At 45.0% G+C, this 27331-nt stretch overlaps 1 protein-coding gene across 1 annotated transcript; it reads right to left on the bottom strand.

The window, feature by feature from the left end:
* Nucleotides 1-1068: 1068 nt before the first annotated feature.
* PCP4L1 (Purkinje cell protein 4 like 1) lies at nt 1069-27108 on the bottom strand. The gene is made up of 3 exons (XM_010367139.2): nt 26859-27108; nt 2787-2841; nt 1069-2180 (listed from the first exon to the last, which is right to left on the bottom strand). The coding sequence occupies exons 1-3, from the start codon at nt 26865-26867 to the stop codon at nt 2038-2040; spliced, it is 207 nt and encodes a 68-aa protein (XP_010365441.1). The 5' UTR covers nt 26868-27108; the 3' UTR covers nt 1069-2037.
* Between the last annotated feature and the right edge of the window lie 223 nt (nt 27109-27331).

Genomic DNA, 27331 nt, shown 5'->3' on the forward strand with positions numbered 1-27331 from the left:
GGTGTAGAGTTTCAGTTTTACAAGATGGAAAGAGTTACAGAGATGGATAGCGATGATAGTTACACAGTATTACTGAACGTATTTGATGCCACTAAACTGTACACTTAAAAATGGTTAAGATGAAAAATTTTATGTGTATTTTACCACAACAAAAACAATTGAAAAGGAAAAAAGGCCAGGCGCGGTGGCTCACGCCTGTAACCCCAGCACTTTGGGAGGCAGAGGCAGGCAGATCACCTGAGGTTGGAAGTTCGAGACCAGCCGGACCAACATGGAGAAACCCCATCTCTACTAAAAATAGAAAACTAGCCAGGCATGGTGGTGCATGCCTGTAATCCCAGCTACTCAGGAGGCTGAGGCAAGAGAATTGCATGAACCTGGGAGGTGGAGGTTGCGGTGAGCCCACACTGCACCATAGAACTCCAGCCTGGGCAACAAGAGCAAAACTCCATCTCAAAAACAAACAAACGAACAAACAAACAAACAAAAAACCAGATCATTCTTTGCTCAATCTTTAAACATTTGACTTCTGGTTTTAGCATATAGAGGTAATTTCTCAGCAATTTAAGCTACTTGAAAGCCATAATTTTATGTAGTTAGTGGATTAAACTTTTAGTGTAACAGTGGTGCTCTCTAGTGACCAGAGTCTTTTCCTTCCCTTCCATTTGATAAACAAGAGGGAGGGGAGGGGAGAATGTGGGAGGAAGACAAAGCAAGAAGGAAATCTAGGATAGGTCATTTGGGAATCCGGAGCAAGGAAGACCAGGTTTGTTTTCAGAGGGATGTGTACCCAGCACGCTCTCAGCTGGAAGGAGAAAGGGAAAATGAGCACTCTGGCAGGTGCACCCTGGGGGCGGTGACAGCAGCACAGAGACAATGTGGGTGGCAAATCAAGGTGAAGGCAAGGTCGGTAAGGGTGGGGAAAGGGAGGGTTGGCTTCAGTCTGAAAATTGCTCAGGCAGTGTTAGTTTCTTGTGCCACCAGGCAATCAACGCAGTTGCTCCTCCACCCCACTCCCTGAGGCCAGCTCAGGCTTATAATCACGTTCCTCCCAAGAAAAAACATTAGTAGAGGTTAAATGACCCCATTTGTGGGGTGGTTTATTGTTAAAATTATTAAACATGCTAAAATCACATGGAGTGGCTATTCCACTTTTACTCTGACTCCACAGTGGGGCAAATGGGAACTACAGGAGTCACTTGGTTTGTATGGCCTCTGGGGATGGCTAGACTTGGGGGGTAAGAGGTGAGCAGGTTAGCAAAGCCCCAATAATCCTTCACGTAGTACACTTTTCCCAGCAGTAATGTGTGGCTTCAGAGATTTCCCCCTTCTTCACTTTTCTTTCCTCCCTATATGTACCCTACTTCTCATTCCCCTGCCTGTGACCCTGGAACCGCTTCTGCTTCTGCCTGTTATGGTCCTAGACTAGATGATGAGGGAGTCTTTTCCTTGACACCACCATTCCAGTCTCCCTTCCTTGGAACTAATCTACTCAGCATGCACTATTGTGATAAACTGATTGATTTAGGTCTGCCTAGGGGGAAAGGGAGGCTCCAGTCCCCACTGTGGCTTAGATCCTGGGAGGGGAAGTTGGAGTTGGTGCAGAAGGATCTGAAGGGGAAAAAAAATGTTACCTAAAGTGTGAATACTGTAACTAGAAGAACAGTGCATATGTCCCACCCTCAGGCACCCTACTCTGAAGGCCTTCACCTCCTTCCCACATTGTTCTTTGGGGAGACCTCTCAGCCTCGAAGCCTCTTGTTCAACCCTACAGGGCAGGCATAGCTACTGATCAAAAAACCTTATCCCAAGAAGAAATTGTTCCACCCTTAGACAAGTGACTGCTGATTGAAGTCTTCATCTTCTCCACCTCTCTTGTGCCTCTACTTCTGTGATGGCTTGAGGGGCCAGATACAAGAATATATAAGAGTTGAACTTGCCTCAAGGAAAGGCTAGAGGGACAAGGGGTAAAGATACATGGGTGTGGAGAAGGGGAGAGAAGGGACCAGGGTGAAGGTGAGGGGCAAGTCTGGCCATTCAGGAGCTGGGATCCTTTTTCCTTTTCTGAAATCGCCGGAACTTGCCCTGAATAGCAAGAGCAGCCTTCTCTGTTTCTGGTGCTGTCAGATCAATGTCAATCTCCTCCTCCTCCTCCGCCTTCTTGACATTGCCAGCTTTTCCTGCAGATAGTTGGGAGACTCATTAATGAGTTAATCTGACCTGCTCCAGACCCTTTCTCCAGGCCCCCAATACAGTGGGTAAGGTCCACCTTGTGCCAGACTCTGGGGTCCCCCAATTTTTGCTAGGCTTATGAATGCCTGATAATTCCCCTAGAAGTCTGAGTCAAGGTACTAAGGCTGGGAATTAGCTATAGTTACTTAGGGGAGCTCTGCTACTCTTGGACCAAACAACAAATATCTTCTTTCGTCACTTACTCATAAATTCAAGTTCCAATGCACACTCACTTTCCTCAGCTTTCCCTCAATTTCTGATGGGGATAATGCTGGGACTTTTGATGAGTTTCTTCTTATCTTGTACCTCTCTCCCCCAACACTCCAGACCCAGTTTCTAAAATCAAGGAGTAAATACTGATAGGTTTACTTCCTACGAAAAAGAGAAGGAAGCCTATAGATATAGTACTATAGTTCTAACCTAGTCCTTTGTGTCACTTATCCACATTATTATTCCTTTCATGTCTGACTTCAGGAAATTCCAGACTCACTCTACTTGTCTTCATGTCTCTGTAGTCACCTGCTCTACAAACTGCCTAGCCCAACCCCACTCACCTTTTTCCTCTGGGCCAGCTGCCTGGTTGGTTGCTGGGGATGTTTTGGTATTAAGCTGGAAAAAATATTAGAATATCAGAATATTAGATATTCATGGAAGTAATTTGAAGGCGCCATCACCACAGATCTCTTACATACGCTCAAGCCCTCCTATCACCAGGTGCATTTCCTTAGTCTTTTGAAGAAGCGAGTCTTGAGATCAGAGACCAGAGGAAAAGTTATCAAAATTCAACAAAGATTTATTGATGCTAGAAAGTGTAGAGGACAAAACAGACAAAGAAATTCTGCCCTCATGGAGCTTACATCCCAGTGTATATAGAGACAAATAAATAAAGCACATAAAAATGACTACTGTGATGATAAGTGCTATGGGGAAAAGGCAGGGAAAGGAGGTAGTAAGAATTGGGGTGGAAATGGAGGAATACAGTTTTAGATAGAGTAGTCAGGAAAAGCCTTTCCGAAAAGTAGCATTTGACCAAAGAGCTGAAGGAGATGAGGAAGTAAGGCTCATAGATATCTGGCAGGAGTTTTCAAGGGCTCTGGGTTGGAAGTGTGACTAGCCTGTTTGAGGAATAGCAGACCAGTGTAGTTGGAATGGAGAGAGGAAAGAGAAAAGATTAATGGAGATGAGAACAGAGTTAACTGGGGGTGGAAGCAGATTATGTAGGGCTTTAGAAGCCTTTTTAAGGAGTTTGACTGTTACTACAAGTGAGATGAGAAGTCACTGGAGACCTCTGATTTGCATAAAAGGGAAATGAGAAAGGAGGCAGAAAAATCTGTTAAGAGGTTATCGCAGAAAACCAAGCAAGAGACGATGGTAGCTTGATTCAACATGGTGGCGATGAAGATGGTAAATGGTTGGATTCTGGGTATATTTTCCAGCTATGACCAATATGGTTTGTTGACTTGAAAAACAGCATTGTGAGAAAGAGATGGGCCAAGGACGATTCCAAATTTTTTTGCCCTGATGATCTGAAAAAAATACAGCTGCCACTTCCTGAGATGCAGAAAACAGGGAGAGGAGGTTTTAGGGGGAGGATAAGGAGCTTATTTTTTAACAAATTTGAGATGGCTATTAATTGTCCAAGAGAAGATGCTTTTATTACCAGTTGAATATTCAAGATAAGTTAAAGAGAAGGACCTGGACTACAGATATAAATTAGGGAGCTATTGATATATGGATAGCATTTAAAGCTGCAAGACTGAATGAGATCGCCAAGAAAGTGAGTTCACATAGAGAAGAGGATAAAATCCTGAGGTATCCCAGTGATTAGAATTGTAGAAATTAAGAAAAATCAACAGGATGGAGAAGAAGCCAGGTAGGAGAAAAGCCAAGAGATTATAGTAATGTGGAAGCCATGTGAAGAAAATGTTTCAGGGAGTAGAGAATGACTGTGTCTTATTCTGCAGGTAAGTCAAGTAAGATGAGAACTGGATTGACCATTTCAGTTTTGCTATGGGGAGATCACTGGTGACACTTATAAGAGAATTTTCCGGCCGGGCGCAGTGGCTCAAGCCTGTAATCCCAGCACTTTGGGAGGCCGAGACGGGCGGATCACGAGGCCAGGAGATCGAGACCATCCTGGCTAATACGGTGAAACCCTGTCTCTACTTAAAAATACAAAAAACTAGCCGGGCAATGAGGTGGGCACCTGTAGTCCCAGCTACTCCGGAGGCTGAGGCAGGAGAATGGCGTAAACCCGGGAGGCGGAGCTTGCAGTGAGCTGAGATCCGGCCACTGCACTCCAGCCTGGGTGGCAGAGCAAGACTCCGTCTCAAAAAAAAAAAAAAAAAAAGAAAGAGAATTTTCCATGAAGGAGGGGAGAAAGGGGAGGGAATGATTGTAATGGGCTCAAGAGGGAAAAGGAAGAGAGGAATTGCAGCAGCAAATATAGAAGGAATTCCAAAAATGGGGATGGGTGTATGAGGTCACAAGAAGATTTTATTTAAAATGACAGAAATTACAGAATGCTTGTGTTCTTATGGAAATGATCCAGTAGACAAGGAAAAACTGTAGGAGAGAAAGAGGATCATTACTGGAATAGGAGAGAGGCGGTGAGATCTAGTGTATCAATAGAGGGCTGGCCTTGAATAAGAGCTAGACTAGGATACCCACAGGAACTGGAGGGAAGGCAGAGTTTACAGGCCCAGGCGAAAGCAGAGGGAACATTTGGAGGGAGACCTAATTGCTTCTGTTTTTTTGAAGTCAAATATGTAACAAGGTCATCATCCAAGAGGAGGAGGGAAGAGGTATTAAAGAAAGGAAGGGAGAAATACTCACCTAGGCAAGTAGGACAGTAAATGGACTGAGGAACAGTGATAGGATTGCTAGAGACATTAAGGCCCCTCATAAGGCAGGAGGTCATGAATTTGAAGTGAGACTAATCAGCTGATATGTATGCTTTTTTTCCAGTTTCCCTGCTCAGATGGAGAGTTAAACGTAATAGTAAGCCCAGGTATAATGTCATAAACCTGTGGTCTCAGCTATTTGGGAGTATCCCTTGAGCCTAGGAGTTCAAGGCCGGCCTGGCAAGACAAAGCAAGACCCTAGCTCTCTAAAAAAATAGTAATTCCCCTTCCTCAAAATTATATTAATAAGGCTACTTCATCTGGACATTCATCAGTCTCAAGGTATGGTTCATCTGGAGACAGAGTCACTCTTGCACTTGGTACCTTTGGAGTCTGTTTATTCACTTCACAATTTTAAGTACTTTATATTTAACAAAATACAAAAACTGGGTGCTTTCATAAATGTTTTCTCATCTAATTCTTGAAACAGCTTAGTGGAGCATTTATTATCATCCCCCATTTTAGAGATGCAAACCTTTGTTGAATGACTGCCAGAGGTAAGGGTTTTGCTTTAAGAAACTGATAGAATCCAATTTATGTTCTGTAGATTATGCTGTTTCCATCTCACTTCAATAAATACTTATCAAGCACTTACTTGTGTTCAGCACTGTTCTATAAACTAAAGAGGTATAAAAGAAGCAAAAGATTCATTCAACAAATATGTCAGTGCCTAATCACATGGCAAGTATTGTTATAGGCTTTGGGCATACAGCAGTGAGCAAAAGAAAGTCCCTGCACTTATTCAACAAATACATCAGTTAGTGACAAATGCCATGAAAGAAAATAAAGCAGAGGCCGGGCGCGGTGGCTCAAGCCTGTAATCCCAGCACTTTGGCAGGCCGAGACGGGCGGATCACGAGGTCAGGAGATCGAGACCATCCTGGCTAACACGGTGAAACCCCGTCTCTACTAAAAATATAAAAAAAAAAACTAGCCGGGTGAGGTGGCGGGCGCCTGTAGTCCCAGCTACTCGGGAGGCTGAGGCAGGAGAATGGCGTGAACCCGGGAGGCGGAGCTTGCAGTGAGCTGAGATCTGGCCACTGCACTCCAGCCTGGGTGACAGAGCGAGACTCTGTCTCAAAAAAAAAAAAAGAAAAGAAAAGAAAAGAAAGCAGAGTAGTCTAGGGAAGTCTCTCTGAAGACTGACATTTGAGTAGAGGCTTTAATGACAATGTAAGAACAAGCTATGTGAATGTGTGGGAAAAGATCCTCTGGGCAGATGAAAGATCAAGTAGAAGGTCCCTGAAGCAAGTTTGTGCCTGTTATGTTCAAGGAAGAGTAAAAAAATCATCACGGGCCAGATGCAGTGGCTCATGCCTGTAATCTCAGCACTTTGGGAGGCCAAGATGGGTGGATTGCTTGAGTCCAGAAGTTCAAGACCAGCCTGGGCAACATAGTGAAACCCAATCTCTATTAAAACTATAGAAATTAACCAAGTTTGGTGGCATGCACTTGTGGTGCCAGCTACTCAGGAGGCTGAGATGGAAGGATCACTTGAGCCTGGAAAGTGGAGGTTGTGGTGAGCTGAGATTGCCCCACTGCACTCCAGCCTAAGCAACAAGAGTGAGGGAATGGGAAGGGGAAGAGGAAAGAGAAAGAGAGATCATCATGGCTGGAGCTATGTAAGGGAGAAAATATAAGAAATGAGGTTAGGTAGATGGCCAGAATATGTGTCTTTGGAACAAGACAAAGAATTTAAATTTTTTTCTGAGCTGATGAAAAGACATTATAGGTTTTGGGGCAGAGGAAAACATGGTCTGTCATGTTTTTAAAGGATTATTCTGACAGATGGGTAGAAAAAAAGACTACTGGCTGGGTGTGGTGGCTCATGCCTATAATCCTAGCACTTTGGGAGGCTGAGATGGGAGGATCACTTGAGCCCAGGAGTTCATGACCAGTCCAGGCAACACAGCAAGACCCCATCTCTATAAAAAGAAAGAAATAGGCCGGCGTGGTGGCTCACGCCTATAATCCCAGCACTTTGGGAGGCCAAGGTGGGTGGATCATGAGATCAGGAGATCGAGACCATCCTGGTTAACACGGTGAAACCCCGTCTCTACTAAAAATACAAAAAATTAGCCGGGTGCCCGTATTCCCAGCTACTCGGGAGGCTAAGGCAGGAGAATGGTGTGAACCCAGGAGGCGGAGCTTGCAGTGAGTGGAGACCGAGCCACTGCACTCCAGCCTAGGCGACAGAGTGAGACTCCATCTCAAAAAAAAAGAAAGAGAGAAACAGAGAAACAGAGAGAAAGAGAGAGAGAGAAAGAAAGAAAGAAAATAGAGGGGCAAGAGAGAAACCAGGGAAAACAATTAAGAGGGTCTCACAGTGGTACAAGCAAGATGATGGGGCCCGGGAGGTGGTAGTGATGGAGATAATAGGAAGTGTTAACACTTGAGACAAGTTTCATAGTAAAAATAAATTGGATCTGCCTGTATATTTTTCAGTACAGAGAGCTCTATCAAAGATCCTTTCTCTAAAGGGTAGCAGAGGAATTGGAAGTTAGTTGGAGATGAATGTTGGGTTATGAGAAGGCTTGGTAAGATGGGGGATTTTAAATGCTGATGGAAATGATTTAGTAAGGAAGAAAAAAAACTGATGATACAGGAGAGGGGATAATTACCAGAGTGATGTCTTAAATAGGCAAGAGGAAATAGATCTGAGGCATAAGTGGAGGGGTTGCCCTTCGATAGGAATACATACAGTTTATCTACAATATAGGAATGCAGGCATAGAAACAGGAAAGGTGGCAGATGTAGAAATGTATAAAAGTTTTCTTCTGATTGTTTCCATTGTCTTAATGAAACACACAAGACAGTTGTCAGCTGAGAGTGAAGAAGGCACAGGAAGTATTAAATGTTTGAGGGAAGAGGAGAATGAGTGAAAGGATTATCTAAGAAGGAGAGTGAGTGAGCTGGTGAGATATAGGATGAGGCAGGAGGATCACTTAAGCCCAGGGGTCTAAGACCAGCCTAGGCAACACAACTAGACCCTGAAGATGTAGCAGGATTACCAGATAGCACAAAGGGCACACTGGGGGTTAATGGCCATGAAGTTAAGGTGAACCCAATCCAGATACTGTTCCTATCTTCCAGGCTAAGTGATTTTAGAGGAGATAAGGACCCAAATAATATTTATTGTTTATTATATATCAAACATTATCCCATTTAATCCTCTGAAATCTCTAAGATGGCACCCTATCTTATAGTTGAGGAAAACAGGCTTAGAAAGATGTTGAGGAACTTGCCCAAGTCAAATCACACAATAGAAAACAGTGAATCTGGCTTTGGAGTGCAGGTAGACCGACTCCATACTCCTAGCCAACAGGCTGTACTGTCTCCATAAGACCAAATATTGTCACATGCTGACACAAATATGCTAATATGTTAACAATTACTGAATCTAAGTGGAAGACATATGGATATGTATTGAACTATTTTTTCTTTCCTTAAGGAATTGCTTTAATTTCCTTTTTTGGAGTTTTCATTGATAGTGTTTAGAGACACCATTGATTTTTATATATTGATCTTGTATCCAACAACTTTGGTGAAATCATTTATTAGCTCTAATTATTTGTTTGTTCAAGATGGGGTCTCACTATGCTGCCCAGGCTGGTCTCAAATTGGTGGGCTCAAGCAATTCTTCCTCCTCAGCCTCCTAAATAGCTGAGATAATAGGTTCAATGCCACTGCACCTGGCTTGAACTATTCTTTCAATTCTGATAAATGGTTCCAATAAAACATTACGGGGAAAGAAAATAATAATTTAGAAAAAAATTATTTAAAATGCCAATGCAATATTATATTTGACATGGGCAAGTTTTTCAAACTCAGTTATGGTCCAAATTTTGTGTAAGACACATATGTGTGTGTATATATAAATAAAATATATATACACACAGATTTTCCTTTTTTTTAAGAGATTAATCTTGCTTTGTCACCCAGGCTGGAGTGCAGCGGCACAATCATGTCTCACTGCGGCCTTCATCCCCAGGCTCCAGGGATCCTCCCACCTCAGCCTTGCAGGTAGCTGGGATTATAGGCACACCATTACAGCTGGGTAATTTTTGTATTTTTTTGTAGAGACTGGGTCTTGCTATGCTTCCCAGGCTGGTTTCAAACTCCTGAACTCAAGCAATCCTCCTGTCTCAATCTCTCAAAGAGCTGGGATTACATGCACAAGCCACCGTGCCAGGCCCATATACATTTTCATTTTAAAATCTGGAAGAACATACATAAAGGTGTTCCTGAAACCCTATGGAATTCCTACTTGTTTCCCTTTGACCAAAAGAAAGATTCCATGACAGGAAGGACTGTTCTGAGACTTAGGAGACTGGCCCAGTTGTTACTCTTTCTCTCCCCATAATCCCCCCGTGGTCAAATGTTTTTCTATTCTTAATTTTGCACATAATCGATAAAATGTCCCAATAGTTACTGAGGTGACACCTTCCACAGGAATATTGTCATCACAAGAGGTTTGTCCACACTATAAAAGTATGACCTGGCCGGGCGCAATGGCTCACGCCTGTAATCCCAGCACTTTGGGAGGCCAAAGCAGGCAGATCCTTTGAGGTCAGGAGTTTGAGACCAGTATGGCCAACATGGCGAAACCCCGTCTCTACTAAAAACACAAAATTAGCTGGGCGTGATGGTAGGCAAATGTAATCCCAGCTACCGGGGAGGCTGGGGCAGGAGAATTGCTTGAACCAGGGAGGTGGAGGTTGCAATGAGCTGAGATCACACCACTACACTCCAGCCTGGGTGACAGAGCAAGACTCTGTCTCAAAAAAAAAAAGTATGACCTAGATGGAGTATGCAGTTAATAGGATAACAGCAACTGTCCAGACAAGAGGGTCATAGGTTAAGAAGCAAGTTCTATAGTCTCATGATCTCTGACTTCAAATCCTATGCTCTCTTTTCCCAGTAAATCTCGGACTCTGATCCATGATTTAGCCATTATCCCTCTGTCTGACTCTAAGCCTATCCTCTTAATCTATCAGATCTTTTCTCTCACCCCAACCCCTCCTCTTTAAAGGAAAATCTGGACTGATTTTAAATATCTTCCCTTAGGTGGCTGTTTCCTCTACATTCCTTCTCGTATCAGCAGACCTTGAGAATAAGCAGGAATGTATGTCAGGACTAAACCACACAGGCTGCCACCTTCCCTCTGCCCTGCCAGCTGCTTCCCTCCCAAGTCTCTCCTGATATCTCTGGCTCTGGAATGGAGCAGTGGCTCAGCTGCCATCTGGTCCCCCCACCCCCGGGGTTTCTAGCTCCATTTAGGTTACATTTATGAGAGATAATAATCTAAAAGTGGGGGTCTCCACTTGGGAAACCAGAAAAGGATGCTGTAAGGAGAAGAAAACTCCTATTACAATGCCCCTTGAAATTTCCCTTTTACCTTCCACTGAAAGGGCTGCAGGAGCTTTTACCTCCTGACCCTCTTATCTCTTTCTCTCTAGCCAGTTCTCAAAATAGCCACTCTAGACACTCTTCTGGATCTAGTTGTTTATGATTTGCTGAGGTTAGGGGTTGGGGCAGTTAGATCACAAGTTGTCTGCTCCCACCCTCTACGTGGTGCTCAGTCCTTTATTAGTTCCTGATCTCTGCCTCAACCCTCCTGTTTATCTTCTAGAAATGCAGCAATTTTAGATGAATTAAGGTCCTCTGGTATATGCATCTGCAAGCCATCAGACTAACCATACTTCACATAAACAAAGGAGGCATGGAGGTCCACTCTGAGTGAACCAGAGACCACGTACTCTAGTGTTTCTCACAAAAACTCATACCTCCAGAGGAGTGAGGCCAAACTGCAAGAGCTGTAACAGGTCAGCATTTCTCAGCTCCTCATTCTAGCCAGGTATGGATGACAAACTTCTCAGGTGCTCTTCCACTCCTTTTTTTTTTTTTTTTTTTTTTTTTTTGAGACAGAGTTTTGCTCTTGTCACCCAGGCTGGAGTGTCTAGCCTTCTACTCCTTTCAATACTGAGCTTTTCCGACCAGAAATAACAAAGAAATGATTGAGCAAATCCTTCCTTCTCCTTATAGGACTCAACTGGGGGAACTGGAAGAAATCAAGGATTTCAGAATGTCACTTCACTTTACTTTATGAACAATCATATATAATACACTATGTGCCAGCTACTTTTCTAAGCACTTTATAAACACTAACACATTGAATGATTATAACAGCCCTATAGAATAGGTATAATTATTATTTCTATTTCACAGAGAAGGAAACTGAAGTCGAGAGGTTATCTTGCCCAAAGCCATAGAACAAACAAGCCACAAAGCTAGGATTTGAACCTGGGCAGTCTGGCTCTAGAATCCATGTTCTTGATCATTATCCTATGCTATCTCTCAACCTCCAATCAAAAGTATGAGCATGTATGTGCATGCATATACAATGCTATCTTCACATATACTCCAAAGGGAACTTGGGGAACAGGGTCCAGTCGTGCCTGCCATTATGGGGCAATTTTACATGTTATTAATATATGACAACCTGATCCCAGACCACGCCTGTCACTCACATTTCTGCTCTGTTAATTGATCTAATCACTCTGATTCTGGTTTTCATCTTAATGTTTGCTCAGTGGGCCTCCTGACACACAAGACTGACTCCCGGAGGACAGCCACAGTTTACGTATGTGTTCTTTACTCACAGAGCCAGAACCCAGTCCTTCAGAGTCTGAGAATTCCATGTGAAGGATCATTCTACTGGCTTCTATTTCAAATGCCTCCCTCACTGTCATTCAAGCCTGTTAGTCCAAGTTTCTAGTGAGCTTGGAGCTTGGTTCAGTTCAGCCTCACTGCCCACACCGGACTGAATGGGATTTCTGGGGTTTTTTTTTTGTTGTTGTTTGAAACAGGTTCTCACTCAAACAATACTCCAGCCTTGGCCTCCTAAAGTGCTGGAATTACAGGTGTGAGGCACCCGCACCCTTCCCAGCCAGGATTAAATGTTTCTCATTTCTCAATAGATACCAAACACTAATTAGCAACTGTGAGGTCCATCAACTCATTCTTTTCCTTAATTTATTTTCCCTAGAAGGTTTCAGTTGCTTTCCTTACCTACTTTCCTATATTTCTTTTCTCCTTGCTTCTGAGCCTGATGTGTACCAATGTTCCATTCCATCATCTTGGTGATGCTGCCAGTTCCCCATGAGTACTCTTTTGTTTCCTCTGCAGCTCAAAGTTGCAGATTCTCCCTTCCCATGGGGAAGAAGGAAAAGAAGGAGAGTCTTGTTGGCTTAAGGGTCTTTATTTCTTTAGGCTTTGAGATTGCAGAGAGGAACATGACATAGTAACCTTCTCCCTTTCCCTAATACTTCCCCAGGAGTACCTACCCTTTTCATTTCCTTCCACTTCCAGGAAAGAGAAACACCACACATTTGCCTATCCGCCTCTTCTCAGAGCATTTGCCAGATGATGTCTTGTCCTTCCATCTGAGCTCTAGATCCCATCACCCTTCTCCTCCTCAGGAATCTTGACAATCAGTTCCCTTTACTCTCTTATATATAAAGCTTCCCTCTCTCTTTAAGGAGCAAATAAATATATGACTTAGGATGTCAGTTAAAAAAATAAATAAAATAAAAGCCTCCCTCAACCTGAATTTCTTTTCCAACTACCATTAGAGAGGAAAGAAGCAGGTCTAGGACAATAGGAATTGTCAATATTGAGGAATAACTTTTTTTTTTTTTTTTTTTGAGACAGAGTTTCACTTTTGTTGCTCAGGCTGGAGTGCAATGGCGCGATCTCGGCTCACTGCAACCTCCACCTCCAGGGTTCAAGCAATTCTCCTGCCTCAGCCTCCCGAGTAGCTGGGATTACAGGTGCCCGCCACCACACCTGACTAATTTTTGTATTTTTAGTAGAGACAGGGTTTCACCATGTTGGCCAGGCTGGTCTTGAACTCCTGACCTCGTGATCCACCCACCTCGGCTTCCCAAAGTGCTGGGATTACAGGCGTGAGCCACTGTGCCCAGCCCAGGAATACCAATGTTAAAAGTTTAGGGAAATGCTTTAAAAAAGAAAAAAGAAATCAGGATCTAGAAGAATTTGCTTAAAAAAAAAAAAAGTTTAGGGATTACCCTGATGTGATCACTACACGTTATATGTATCAAAACATCACTCACTATATACCCCTATGAATATGTACAATTAGGCAGGGCACGGTGGCTCACGCCTGTAACCCCATCATTTTGGGAAGCTGAGGAGGGCGGGTCACTTGAGGCCAAGAGTTCGAGACCAGCCTGAGCAACATAGACTTTGTCTCTATTAAAAAAAGAAAAAAAAAAAAGTTAGCCAAGTGTGGTGGCATGCACCTGTAGTCCCAGCTACCCGGGAGGCTAAGGTAGGAAGATCAATCACTAGAACCCAGAGATTAAGGCTGCAGTGACCTATGATCACGCCACTGCACTCCAGCCTGGGTGACAGAGTGAGAACTTCTCTCAAAAAAGAAAAAAGAAAAAAAGAAGATCAGGCACAGTGGCTCACGCTTGTCATCCCAGCACTTTGGGAGACTGAGGCAGGCTGATCACAAGGTCAGGCATTGGAGACCAGCCAGGTCAACAAGATGAAACCCAGTCTCTACTAAAAACACAAAAATTAGCTGGGTGCGGTGGCATGTGCCTGTAGTCTCAGCTACTCAGGAAGCTGAGGCGGGAGAATTGCTTGAACCCTGGAGGCGGAGGTTGCAATGAGCCAAGATTGTGCCACTACACTCCAGCCTGGAGACAGAGCAAGACTCTGTCTCAGGGGGCGGGGGAAAATAAAAGAAACAAACTACGGACTAGAAGAAAATGTTTGCAAATGAAATATCTGATAAAAGGCTTGCATCCAGAACAAGTTTTGAAAGAACTTCTAAATCTCTATAATTAAAAACACAGATTTTTTAAATGGATATAATATTTGAACAGACATTTCACCAAAGAAGATACATGAATGACAAGCACATGAAAAGATATATAACATCATCATCAAGTGGGAAATGGAAATTAAAACCACAATGAGATATCACCACATATCTATTAAAAATTTTCTGTTTAGTGGCGATACCATGTAGAGGCAAAGATATAGAGCAACCGGAACTCTCATACGTTTTTGGTGGGAATGCAAGATGGTATAGTTACTTTGGCAATTTCTTAAGCATACATTTACCATACCACCCACCAATCCTATTCCTATTTATCCAAGAGAAATTAAAACTTATGTTCACACATACATTTGTAAATTAATATTTATAGCAACTCTACTTGTAATTGCCAAAAACTGGAAACAACCTGAATTCAATGACTGCTGAGGCCCACTTTCCATCTGTAGATGGCTGTCTTTTGCTATATCCTCACATGGTAGAAGAGGAGAGGGATCTCTTTGGGGTCTCTCTTCTTTTTTTTTTTTTTTGAGACAGAGTCTCGCCGTATCACTGGAGTGCAGTGGCACGATCTCAGCTCACTGAGACCTCCACCTCCTGGGTTCAAGCAATTCTCCTGCCTCAGCTGCCCAAGTAGCAGGGACTACAGGCACATGCCACCACGCCCAGGTAATTTTTTTGTATTTTTAGTAGAGACGGGGTTTCACCATGTTGGCCAGGATGGTCTCAATCTTTTGACCTTGTGATCTGCCTGCCTCAGCCTCCCAATGTGCTGGAATTACAGGCATGAGCCACTGCACCTAGCCTGAGGTCTCTCTCTTTTTCTTTTTTTTTTTGAGCCTGGGATCTCTTTTATAAGGGTACTAATCCCATTTATGAGGACTCTGTCCTCATGACCTAATCACCTCCCAAAGGCCTCACCTAGTATCATCACCTTGGGGGTTAGGATTTCAATATATGGATTTTGGGGGTACATAAACATTCAGACCATTGCACACACTAACACAGTTGGCTCTGACATGAGCAACTGTAACAACCCAAGTGGTTACTGATGCTCTTGGGATAAAAGATGAAGTTCTTTTTAATTTTTATTTTATTATTTATTTTTTGAGACAGAGTCTCTCTCTGTTGCCCAGGCTGGAGTGCAGTGGCATGATCTCAGCTTACTGCAGCCTCTGCCTCCTGAGTTCAAGCAATTCTCCTGCCTCAGCCTCCCGAGTAGCCGGGATTACAGGACGTGCCACCATGCCCGGCTAATTTTTGTATTTTTAGATGGGGTTTCACATGTTGGCCGGGTTGGTCTTGAACTTCTGACTTCAGGTGATCTGCCCACCTCGGCCTCCCAAAATGCTAGGATTACAGGTGTAAGCCACCGCGCCCAGTCCTTTATTACTATTTTTTTGAGACAGGGTCTTACTCTTGCCCAGGCTGGAATGCAATGGTACAATCTCAGCTCACTGCAGCCTTGGCCTCCTGGGCTCAAGCAATCCTTGCACCCCAGCTTCCTGAGTAGCTGGGACCACAGGCACACACCACTACACTCAGCTAATATTTGTATTTTTTGTAGAGATGGGTTTTTGCCATGTTGCCCAGGCTGGTCTCAAATTCCTGGGCTCAGGCAGTACTCCTGCCTCAGCTTCCCAAAGTGCTGGGATTACAGGTGTAAGCCACCACACTCAGCCCCAAATCCTTAATACGGCCTAAAAGGCTCTACATTACTCAGCCTCTGATTACCTCAATGACCTCATCTTTGGAACATACTATGTTCCTTCCCACCTCAGGACCTTGGCATATGGTTCTCTTATGCCTGCCTCCTTTTTGTGTCATTAATTCCTATTGATCCTTTTTGATCCTTTACACATGATTTACACTAAGTATTTTTTAAATAAATGAAGGGGGCTCTCTGTTTTATTTGCAACGTCATCTAAGTTTCTGAAATCAAATTTGCTTTTAGACAGTTGAGGGCCTCCATTCTGTAGGCAGTTCAGAAGTTATAGAAAAGGGATTCAGAAGCCAGGTCACTGCTTTCCTTCACTTTAACATATGTGCCTGAAAAGGAGCTGAGAATGAAGGAAAGACCCTCTCATGAAGTATATTTCATATTACCTGTACCTGTAGTACAGGTAATATGTCTTACCTCCCCTTCCCTACCCTCACCACCCTGCTAGATTTTATTTCCTTTGAAACACAGTCCATGTTTTCCATTTGTTTGTGTCTAGCCTACAATAACTACAACCTGTGTCTTGTAATAGTAGGTACTTAATGGATATTTATGTGAATTAAAATTTGCTTAGGCCTTATCGTCACATAGAGGATGAGGATAAATGAAAAAAAATAAAATAAAATTCTGTTAGGCTTCAAATTCCTGGGAGCAGCAATGTGGCACACTAGTCAGACAGATCTGTATTCATACCCAGGATCTGCATTGACTATCTGTTCAAATCTCAGCTCTGTCATTCCTAGCTGTGTGACATTGGGTAAATTGCTTAGCTTTGCTGTGCTCTGATCTCTCATCTGCAGGAGAGAGGTAATATCTATCTTGAAACATAAAAGGGCAGGGCACGGTGGCTCACACCTGAAATCCCAGCACTTTGGGAGCCCAAGGCAGGTGGTTCATTTGAGACTAGGAATTTCAGACCAGCCTGACCAACATGGTGAAACCCTGTCTATACTAAAAATACAAAATTAGCCAGGCATGTTGGTGCATGCCTGTAATCCCAGCTATTTGGGAGGCTGATGCAGGAGAATCGCTTGAACCCAGGAGGTAGAGGTTGCAGTGAGCTGAGATCATGCCATTGCACTCCTGGCAACAAGAGTGAGACTCCATCTCCAAAAAAAAAAAAAGGTAAAAGGAACCAGAGAAAATGTATGTAAAATACCTAGCACATATCGCAACAAATAGTTATTATTCCAAAGTAATATACCCTGGGGTTGAATATAAGAATAGGTTTAGGTCAAGATGCTGAAGTATTTATTGCAGGGGTAAAATACTAGTGTCAGAGAGTGGAGTTGCCACAGAGTAGTTCTTCTCAAAGTGGAATTGAAAGAGGAAGAGAATACCTGGGATTGCTCGAAGGGCCCTGGAGGCTTATTCTGCTACTGTAGGAGTTTCATAAATGCTCTTTTTTTTTTTTCCCTCTAAACAAGCCCTAGAAATCAGTCTCCCTGTCTTCCCAATGTCTGCCCCCAAAAGTGCTGAGAATGGCTCTAAACCTCTGGGAACCCTGAGACATCTCTTTTTTTAAGTTATACACCACAAGGAGAAGGAGATTAGCACTCAGGAGTAAACAAACTATATCTCCTTGATTGAGTCCTTTCGTCCACTTTTGTGTCATGAAGATGATTGTGTAAGTCTATTCCCTGCCTCACCAGAGAGTACTGTTGGCTGGGTGTGGTGGCTCACGCCTGTACTTCCAGCACTTTGGGAGGCCAAGGCAGGGGGATCACCTGAGGTCAGGAGCTTGAGACCAGCCTGGCCAACATAGTGAAACCCTGTGTCTACTAAAAATACAAAAATTAGCCGGGCATGGTGGCGGTCACCTGTAATCCCAGTTACTCAGGAGGCTGAGGTGGGAGAATTGCTTGAACCTGGGAGGCAGAGGTCATGGTGAGCCAATATCGCGCCACTGCACTCCACTCCAGCCTGGGCGACAGAGCCAGACTCTGTCTAAAAAAATAAAAACAAAACAAAAACAAAAACGAAACATAGTATTGTAGTAGCAAGCACCTAGACAGTCAAAACGGTAGCAACTTTGGTGCTGTTTTCCCGCTACCACTACTGGGGAACAGATGCCCTATAACTCCAGGCCCAATCTTCCCTGCTCCCTTCTTGGGCTGTGTTTCCTCCTTCCTTTGTGGCTTTCATCTTTAATAGTGTTGCCACAGCAACCATTGTCACCAGAAAAGGGAAGATAGTGTCGCCCCTTCTGCTCCAAGCAGTGAGTTAGAACCCTGGAAAGGATACTACTCAGATTTCCCCATATTCCTCAGCCCACTGGGCTCTTTAAAGAGAGATCATGGGCTGTTAACAGCAGCAACAAATAGGAACAAGGATCACCTCATCATACCTAGACTACTTATACCTGTATTTGCATGACATAGTTTGGATGCTGTGTAAATAAAAACACATTATAAACACATTTTGGTACTTACTGCCAGAATTACTCAGTTTAGATGAATACGCACAGGAACTCAGAATCCTGTCCTACAGTCCAAGGCAGAAAACCTAAAAAGGGACTGAATCCTAAAAATCCTAAATACTAGCCTTTAAAAATCCCTTTCCTTGCCTTTGTATTAACATAAATCCTAGGCTTCCTAAGCTCCCTGCTAGAGGTGCAGGAAGTGAAGAGGGACAGGAGTTAGTGGATCTGCCTCCAAGTGGTGACAAAGAGGCTTTGCACCCTCCCACTCCACTCCTGGGACCCTTTTATCCCTTCTGACATATTCTCCTCCAATGTTAAATGAAGGTAACTGCTAAAAAACCTTATAGAGGCTTCTGGGATCCTCTAGTGCCCCTAGAAGACCCTAGACTGCTGTTCTTGCAGCACTGTTGGAACTGTTTCAATTCTTTCAGTGCAGCAACCAGCTGCAGTCCTTAAACAGCTTCAGAAAGACTTGTTCAAGGTCACCCTCAAGATAACAGAAAAAGAACTAGGAATCCTTACTCCAGGTTCTACATACACACATTCCTCTCTTAATATATAGACTATTTCCCCAATACCCTATATCTCAGATGCATCCTAAGACAGAATTAGAACGTAAACAGCCTCCCAAGCCGCGTTGTCTGATCCTCGCCTCTTAGCCACCCCACCCCTGTTTCCTGGAATAGAAGTACCCCCAACTGGAGTCAGATGCAGAATTCCTTGGCCATGCCAGCTTATGATAAGCAGTGAGTCAACAGCCCCAGCCTGTTCCCCCCAGCATGGGCTGCCACATTTTAATGAGTGGTTATTTGTGGTGCTCTGCACACAGCTTAGAGCTGTGCCTTCACCCCACACTGGGGTATAGGGAATGGGGGAGAGAGAGTAGTGCCAAAGCATCATTTATTACTATAATCTTCAATGTGCATCCCACCCATGGTTAGCGTCCCAAAATAAACGTATTAATCCCCCCTGCAGCCTACAAAGCAAACACTTAGCTGGAGGGCTTTGTGTGGGAGGGAGGCAGCACCAAAGACAACAGAATGGTAAATGGCACCCCTTTTCCCTGGGTGGGGTACTGCGCATGCCTTCAGGAATAAGCCTAGAGGGAAACAGAAATCAGGCTTCAGTGAGGACACTGTGACAAGGTCTAGATTTCTGGGTACTTGTTTATGGGCATCTTTCTGGGATGCAGATCTTTTAGAAAAGTGGTTTTGAGGCCAGGCACGGTGGCTGACACCCGTAATCCCAGCACTTTGGGAGGCCAAGGCAGGTGGATCACCTGAGGTCAGGAGTTTGAGACCAGCCTGGCCAACATGATAAAACCCCATCTCTACTAAAAATACAAAAAAAAATTAGCCAGAAGTGGTGTCAGGCACCTGTAATCCCAGCTACTTGGGAGGCTGAGACAGGAAAATCACTTGAACCTGGGGGGTGAGGTTGCAGTGAGCCAAGATCATGCCACTGCACTCCAGCCTGGGCAACAAGAGCGAAATTCTGTCTCAAAAAAAAAAAAAGAAATATGGTTTTGGATCTGCTCTGATTTAGCTTACTTTTGTAACTAAAATAATTCCAGCCGAGTCAAGCCATTTTCAGCAGCAGGTCTGAAGTATGGATTTAGAAAATCATGCACTCAGGATGCTTGAATCCCAGTAAGATTTCATCACTTACCTTGCCAGCCTAATGCATTCTTCTCATTCTTCTTTCCCCACTTTCTTGGCCTTCCCCCCCCACCCCAAAACAGGGCTGTGCTCTGTTGCCTAAGCTGGAGTGCAGTGGCACGATCATGGCTAACTGCAGCCTTGACCTCCTGGACTCAAGCAATCCTCCCACCTCAGCCTCCCAAGTAGCTGGGACTACAGATGCACACTACCATATCTGGCTAATTTTTCATTTTTTGTAAAGACAGGGTCTTGCTATGTTGCCCAGGCTAGTCTCAAACTCCTGGGCTGAAGCAATCCTCCCACCTCAGCCTTCCAAAGTGCTGGGATAATAGGTATGAGCCATCACATCTGGCCTCACCATTCTCTTTCCAAAGCCTTTGAACTCCCAACTTGGAAGTCAAACGGCCAAACGAAAGAGGACTGAATATCCAGAGGCTGTTTGGTCATCAGGTGCACCAATTTTACTTAGACACCTGCTTTTCTGCAATTATGGGAACCAATGATGAACACTGAAATTAAGAACTCATGAAAAGAGGGCCTTCAGGCTCCCTACTTCCTTCACTCCTATCAGCTTACCTACTCCACCCCATTTTCTGCACCCACTTTTAAGGTGACTAGGCATCCTGCATAAGGATGGATAGTACCTGCCCTGGCTAGTATTCTACCAGAATGTACCCTGTTGATAAAATATTATCTAATGTTGGTCTCTTGTCTCTCTCCTCTTGCTCAGCATTATTAGATCACACTGCTTATATCTCTTTTTTGTGTGTGTGAGAGACAGGGTCTCACTCTATTGTCCAGGCTGGAGGGTAGCGGTGCCATCACGGCTCATTGCAGCCTCGACCTCCCAGGCTCAAGAGATCCTCCCACTTCAGCCTCTCACGTAACTGGGATCACAGGCATGCGCCACCATGCCCAGCTAATTTTTTAATTTCTAGTAGAGACGGGGTTTTGCCATGTTGCCCAGGCTGGTCTCAAACTCCTGAGCTCAAACAGTCCTCCTGCCTCAGCCTCCCAAAGTGCTGGGATTACAGGTGTGAACCACCACACTCAGCCACATTGCTTATATTTCTTTTTTTTAGATGGAGTCTTGCTCTGTGACAGGCTGGAGTGCAGTGGTGCTATCTCGGCTCACTGCAAATTCTGCCTCCCAGGTTCAAGCAATTCTCCTGGTTCAGCCTCCCGAGTAGCTGGGATTACAGGAGGCTGCCACCACACCTGGCTAATTTTTGTAGTTTTAGTAGAGACGGGGTTTCACCATGTTGGCCAGGCTGGTCTTGAACTCCTGACCTCATTATCCACCCACCTCAGCCTCCCAGAGTGCTGGGATTACAGGCGTGAGCCACTGCACCCAGCCTATATTTCTTACAGAAAGTACTTGAGGTTAGGCATGGTGGCTCATGTCTGTAATCCCAGCACTTTGGGAGGTCGAGACAGGTGGATCACTTGAGGCCAGGAGTTTGAGACTAGTCTGGTCAACATAGTGAAACCTCGTCTCTACTAAAAAAAAATACAAAAATTACCCGGGCCTGGTGGTACACGCCTGTAATCCCAGCTACTCGGGAGCTGAGGCAGGAGAATCGCTTGAAGCCAGGAGGTGGAGATTGCAGTGAGCCAAAATGGTGCCACTGCACTCCAACCTGGGTGACAGAGTGAGATTCCATCTCAAAATAAAATAAAAAAAAAAAAAAAGGAAAGAAAGTATTGAGGCCAAGCATGGTAGCTCATGCCTGTAATTTCAGCACTTTGGGAGGCTGAGATGGGTGAATTGCTTGAGCTCAGGAGTTTGAGACCAGCAAGGGCAACGTGGTGAAACCTGTCTCTACAAAAAATACAAAAAAAATTAACTAGGCATGATGACATGTGCCTGTGGTCCCAGCTACAAGGGATGCTGAGGTGGGAAGATTGCTTAAGCCCAGGAGCTCGAAGTTGCAGTGAGCCATGATTGTGCCACTGTACTCCAGCCTGGGTGGGTGACAGAGACACTGTCTTAAAAAAAAAGAAAAGTGGCCGGGCGCGGTGGCTCAAGCCTGTAATCCCAGCACTTTGGGAGGCCGAGACGGGCGGATCACGAGGTCAGGAGATCGAGACCATCCTGGCTAACATGGTGAAACCCCGTCTCTACTAAAAACTACAAAAAACTAGCCGGGCGAGGTGGCGGCGTCTGTAGTCCCAGCTACCCGGGAGGCTGAGGCAGGAGAATGGCGTGAACCCGGGAGGCGGAGCTTGCAGTGAGCTGAGATCCGGCCACAGCACTCCAGCCTGGGTGACACAGCGAGACTCCATCTCAAAAAAAAAAAAAAAAAAAAAAAAGAAAAGTACTTGAAATATATTAAGAGATTGCATGCTAATTAAATAATTCTATGGCCAGGTGCGGTGGCTCAACCCTGCAATCCCAGCACTTTGGGAGGCTGAGGTGGGCAGATCACCTGAGATCAGGAGTTCGAGACCAGTCTGGCCAACATAGTGAAACCCCATCTCTACTAAAAATACAAAAAATTAGCCGGACGTGGTGGCGAGTGCCTGTAACCCCAGCTACTTGGGAGGCTAGGCAGGAGAATCGCGTGAACCCCGGAGGCAGAGGTTGCAGTGAGCCAAGATCACACCATTGCACTCCAGCCAGCCCTGGCAACAGTGCAAGACTCCAACTCAAAAAAAAAAAAAAAAAAAAAAAATCTGTATTTACTGAAGTAAAATGTTAAAGGAGTCCTATGGAATGTTCTTTTGGAATGAGAAGTCAGAAGTACTGTGCCCTAGTCTTGGTTCTAGTACAGTGTAAACTTAGATAAGTTTTGGGCCCCAGTTTTCTCACCTGTAAAATGAGAATATTGGACCGGATGATCTTTAGTGTTCCTTAACAAATCTAAAATCGCATCACTAAAATGTTTTGATATTTTATTTGAGGTTTTCTTGGTGAAAGATATATTTTCCTATTTTGAAGAACTTTTTGCAGAACTAAGTTTATTTTTCTCTATGATGAAATAGACTCGTGAAAGACAATTTAGAAACATAGAAAAGTAAAAAGAAAATAGAGGGAGGCATTCATAGAACCACCACCTTGAAGAGACAATTATTCATCTTTCTTCATCCTCTCTGCCTGCAACTCTATCTCCACCACTTCCATCAGTTAGGAGCCTCCATAGGCAGAGGTGAAAGACGCATCAAGTTTGTGTATTTGGACTTCAGCCATATTACTTATGGCTGCCTGACCCTATAAAGATGACATTCTAAGAGCTAACAAATCACAGCTGTAGTTGAGAGAAGGAATCATCCATATTTCCAGGTTACAGGATGACAGTCATCCACTTCTATCAGCTAGAGGCTCCTGCCTAAGCAGCTAAAACCAGCAACATAAATGGGAGACTAAGAAAGGGATGAGCAAGTTCTCATTTTCCTCACTCCAAAGCAGATGTTTCCAGAGGTAGAAGGCATTTCTTTTTTTTTTTTTTTCTTTTTCTTTTCTTTTTTTTTTTTTGAGAAGGAGTCTCGCTCTGTCACCCAGGCTGGAGTGCAGTGGCGCGATCTCTGCTCACTGCAAGCTCCGCCTCCCGGGTTCACGCCATTCTTCTGCCTCAGCCTCCCGAGTAGCTGGGACTACAGGCGCCCGCCACCATGTCAGGCTAATTTTTTGTATTTTTTTAGTAGAGACGGGGTTTCACCTTGTTAGCCAGGATGGTCTCCATCTCCTGACCTCGTGATCCACCCACCTCGGCCTCCCAAAGTGCTGGGATTACAGCCGTGAGCCACCACGCCCAGCCGGTAGAAGGCATTTCAATAGCAGTAAGTGACTAGATTTTCTATTTTGTATATCCAATATAACCATAATAAAAGCAACATACCAATGAGAGAGATAAACTTGGATCTCCTCCAAGTCCACACCAGGTTCCCTAACAACTGGTTCACAGGAGACATAACAGAATAGTATCATTCTGACTGAACTTCCCTTGTTAGGAAGGTGGCAGATGCAGACACATGTGCACAGGAAAGAGAGTGTGGATCTCCAAAGTGTGATATCCCATTCTCATTAGGTGAGAAGAGAGCAAGCAGGATAATGAAGGAGCATCAAGTTTAAGCTGTCCCCTAAATGAGATTTCTAGTTGATCTGTCCCTTGCCCCAGTCCCTGACAGCCAAAACACAGGACAGACACCATGAAGACTGTCACTAGTGGTCCATGACTCCCATTTCAGCAGAATGACTGCTGAACCAAGGGATTCCCCCAGCTAGGCTCCTCGCAGATGAGAAATGCAACAGGATTACAAAAGAACCTGCAATTCTGCTTTAAGCAGCCAGCTACACTGTATGAAAAAGGATTACAGGAAAGAGCCCTCAGGAATTGAACACATCTCCCATTCCCATCTGTCACTGAAACTAGGGAAAAGTTATTAAACCACAGGAGATAGAGTGTGATCCACAGCAATCAAGTCCTGCCTGCAGCTGTGAATGCAGACAAATTGGAGATGAGTCCCTGCAGCTCCTTCGTGCATGAACGCGCGCACACACACACTCACAGGGAAATGCTCTACTGCAGTAATGAGCGACAGCAAAGAGCCACAAAGGCAAGGCAGAGTCAGAGATCCTCCCCAGCAGCCCCACCAGAACCCCTGCACTGTTGGTTGTTCTAGGTCTGGAGACTCCTCCCTGGTTTTGTTCTTCAGTTGAATTAGGAGTCTCTTAAGACATCTCAAATCGCCTCATTTCATGCAGTTTCTCTGTAGCAAGAAAATAAGCAGTTGGGGGAGGTGAAACTTACGTAAGATTCAAGGTACACAGGGCTTTCCTGGGCCGGGCTCTTCCACGTGAAAAAGGAGCCCCATGGGGCTGGGCTGAGAGAAATGAAGCAGATTGGAGTCTCCCTAGAGCTCTGGGCAACACTTTCATCTTTTACCATAGCTTTTACAAGAGGAAGAAAACAGGCTGGGTCTCAGCTCCTAGAGAAGCAGAGACCCCTTTGTGACCTGATTCAGAGACAGCTGCTTCTGGATTTTATAAGTACTCATCCCTGAGACCAGGCTCAGCTCCATATTAGGAGACAGCTTCTATGACTAAATTGCTACTTAAAACCAGTTCACTCTGATAGCCTAGGAGGCTGGGCATACTTGGGTACACTGACAGTCTCCATCCGTGGATCCTTCTCTCATCATTCTACTGAGCCCGTGATGAAGGCTAACCAAATGCAGCTGCTGAGTCAGGAGGGCGCAGACTTGACTTTCCCCTCAAACACCAAATTGTTTCCTTTGCCACAAAACAGGCTTCTCATTCCACCAAATACCACCCTAAATGCCAGCCCCTGTAGTGTGTCCTACAAAGGGGCTGTGCACTTTCCCCAGAAAAAACAAGCTAACCGCAATTCCTCACGTTGGCACAGCCTTCAGATCACAAACTCCCAGGGGATGGCTTGGATTACGACTTTCAGATTTAGAAATGCATGATATAAATAATGAATTGATGGATGCTGATGAGTTGATGGGTACAGCACACCAACATGGCACAAGTATACATATGTAACAAACCTGCATGTTATGCACATGTACCCTAGAACTTAAAGTATAATAAAAAATAAAAATAAAAAATAAATGCTCGGGGTGGGAGGAGTAGTATGAACCCTAGACCTCAGTGAAAAGAGGGCAAAGAAAACCTCTCTTCCCACATTAGAGCTGAAAGAGGAGGTTGATGCGTTTTTTTCTTTTCTTTCTGAAAGACTGCCATCGTCAGAGTTACAACCAGCTGAGGGACTGGAAACCACTTTGGTTCATCTGCAGCCCCCAGACTAGCTGAATTTTCCAGGATAAAATTAGTGAACATGGCAACCAAGACAACACAGCAGTTGGCACTAATTAGCTCCCTGGGTGACAACTTTCGGTAGGAGTCAGTAGAGATCTTCATTTTTACTGTCTAAACTGGAACCCAGGCTCCAGGGTCCTATTCCTTCAGTAATCTAATGTCTTTGGGAATTCTTCTGTTAAATTTCTGTAATATTCTAATGGGGGAGGAAAAAAACAGTAAGATAATAGCTAATATAGATTGAGTGCCAGGTCCCGTTTGAAGTATTTGGCATATATTATCTCATTTAACTATTACAACAACCAATATTATCCCCATTTTACAGATAAAAAATGAAACAAAGGTTTTGTACTTTGCCTAAGGCTACATCACAGGTAAGTAGCAGACCTACATACATATCTGACATATAGCAGGGGAGTTAGATTTAACACAACGATGTGGGTACTAGGAAAGAGGTTGCAGAGGGCAAGCTTGTGATGCCAGTAACCAGACTGACTTCACTTGGGAAGGCTGATCCTTGTTTCTGGAGATGAGACTGTGCCTACAAATAGACAATAGGAGACGTCTTTCCAACGTCTCTGCTTTGACCTCCTACTCCCCCACCCCATGAACAGTGTTCTTTGAAAACAGTAAATCAGTTAATGGACTGGGTCTGGCCACGATGAACACCACAGAGCCTGCCAGAAGACCTAGTTCGTAACAAGCACTGCAGAGGGAGGTCTATTCTTGAAGGGGAAATTTCCCCAGGAGCTGGCAGGGGCTTCTAAATACCGGAAAAGATCCCTCCAACGTTCCTGACTGAATGAGTGGAGGGCAGGATGCCACCTTTCTAAAAGGGGCATAGTGGCCCTCCCCGGGGGCCAGGGATGGAGTTCCTGTTAGATGCTACGTAAGGAATGTGAGTGCCTTACATCCCTAGGAGAGAGAGGACAGAAGCGAAGTGAGGGGGTAAGGGGAGCCAGACAGATGCAGGGGGCAGTATCCCAAGGGGATGACGCGAGCTCAGCATCCCCACTTCCCAACTCTACAGCCGATTCCAGCTACCCCCAAAAGCACCGTTCACAGTAGGGAGACTGAAAGCACCCCGTCTTCCAATCGTTTCCCAGCGCCCCGAGGTGGGAGCTTTCCTAGGAGGGCAGTGGGGCGCCCCTGGAGGGTTCTTCGCGGCCACGGTCTGCCTCACTCTCCCTCGCCTCCCTGGCATCCCGAGCCTCAGCCCCCTCCCCGCCGCAGCTCTGCCGAGACCCCCGGGGGCGCGCCGCTCACCTCGCTCATCTCCGCAGCTGGACAGGGCGCGCCAGGCGCGGCACGCACAGGTGAGGCGAGGGGCCCTCGGGGCTCCGCGGGCGACAGCTGAGAGTTGCCGGGCTCTGCGGCAGGGGTTACGGCTGACCAGGAGAGGCGAGTTAGTGCGGAGAGCCGCTGCTCTGGTGCTGGCACCCGGGATTCTCCGTCGCCCGGCTCCGGCCGCGACCCTCTTTGACCCGTCCTGTCAGAGCCTCTCCGCGCGCCGCCTCCGGCCTCATCTTTTATACTCAGCTCGGTACCCGCCTCCAGCCCGACCAATAGAAGCTCCTCCTACCGTAGCATGACAGCCTCTTGCATCCAATGCTGGCAGGTTTAGAGGTCTGCTGCATTTCCAAACTAGGGTAAGACAGAGAGCGGGAAGGAGGGGGAGACCATCGGGGAGGCGCGGATGGAAAATGAACTAGGGGGAGCAAAAAAAGAGAGAAAGGAAG

This window comes from Rhinopithecus roxellana, chromosome 8 (genome assembly GCF_007565055.1).
Source record: "Rhinopithecus roxellana isolate Shanxi Qingling chromosome 8, ASM756505v1, whole genome shotgun sequence".
NCBI classification, from domain to species: domain Eukaryota; kingdom Metazoa; phylum Chordata; class Mammalia; order Primates; family Cercopithecidae; genus Rhinopithecus; species Rhinopithecus roxellana.

What these genes read in the sequence shown, in the direction of transcription:
- PCP4L1 (XM_010367139.2), bottom strand. An exon ending in AGCTGGCCCAGAGGAAAAAG is followed by an intron (nt 2,181 to 2,786) that starts GTGAGTGGGGTT and finishes AACTATCTGCAG; the next exon opens with GAAAAGCTGGCAATGTCAAG.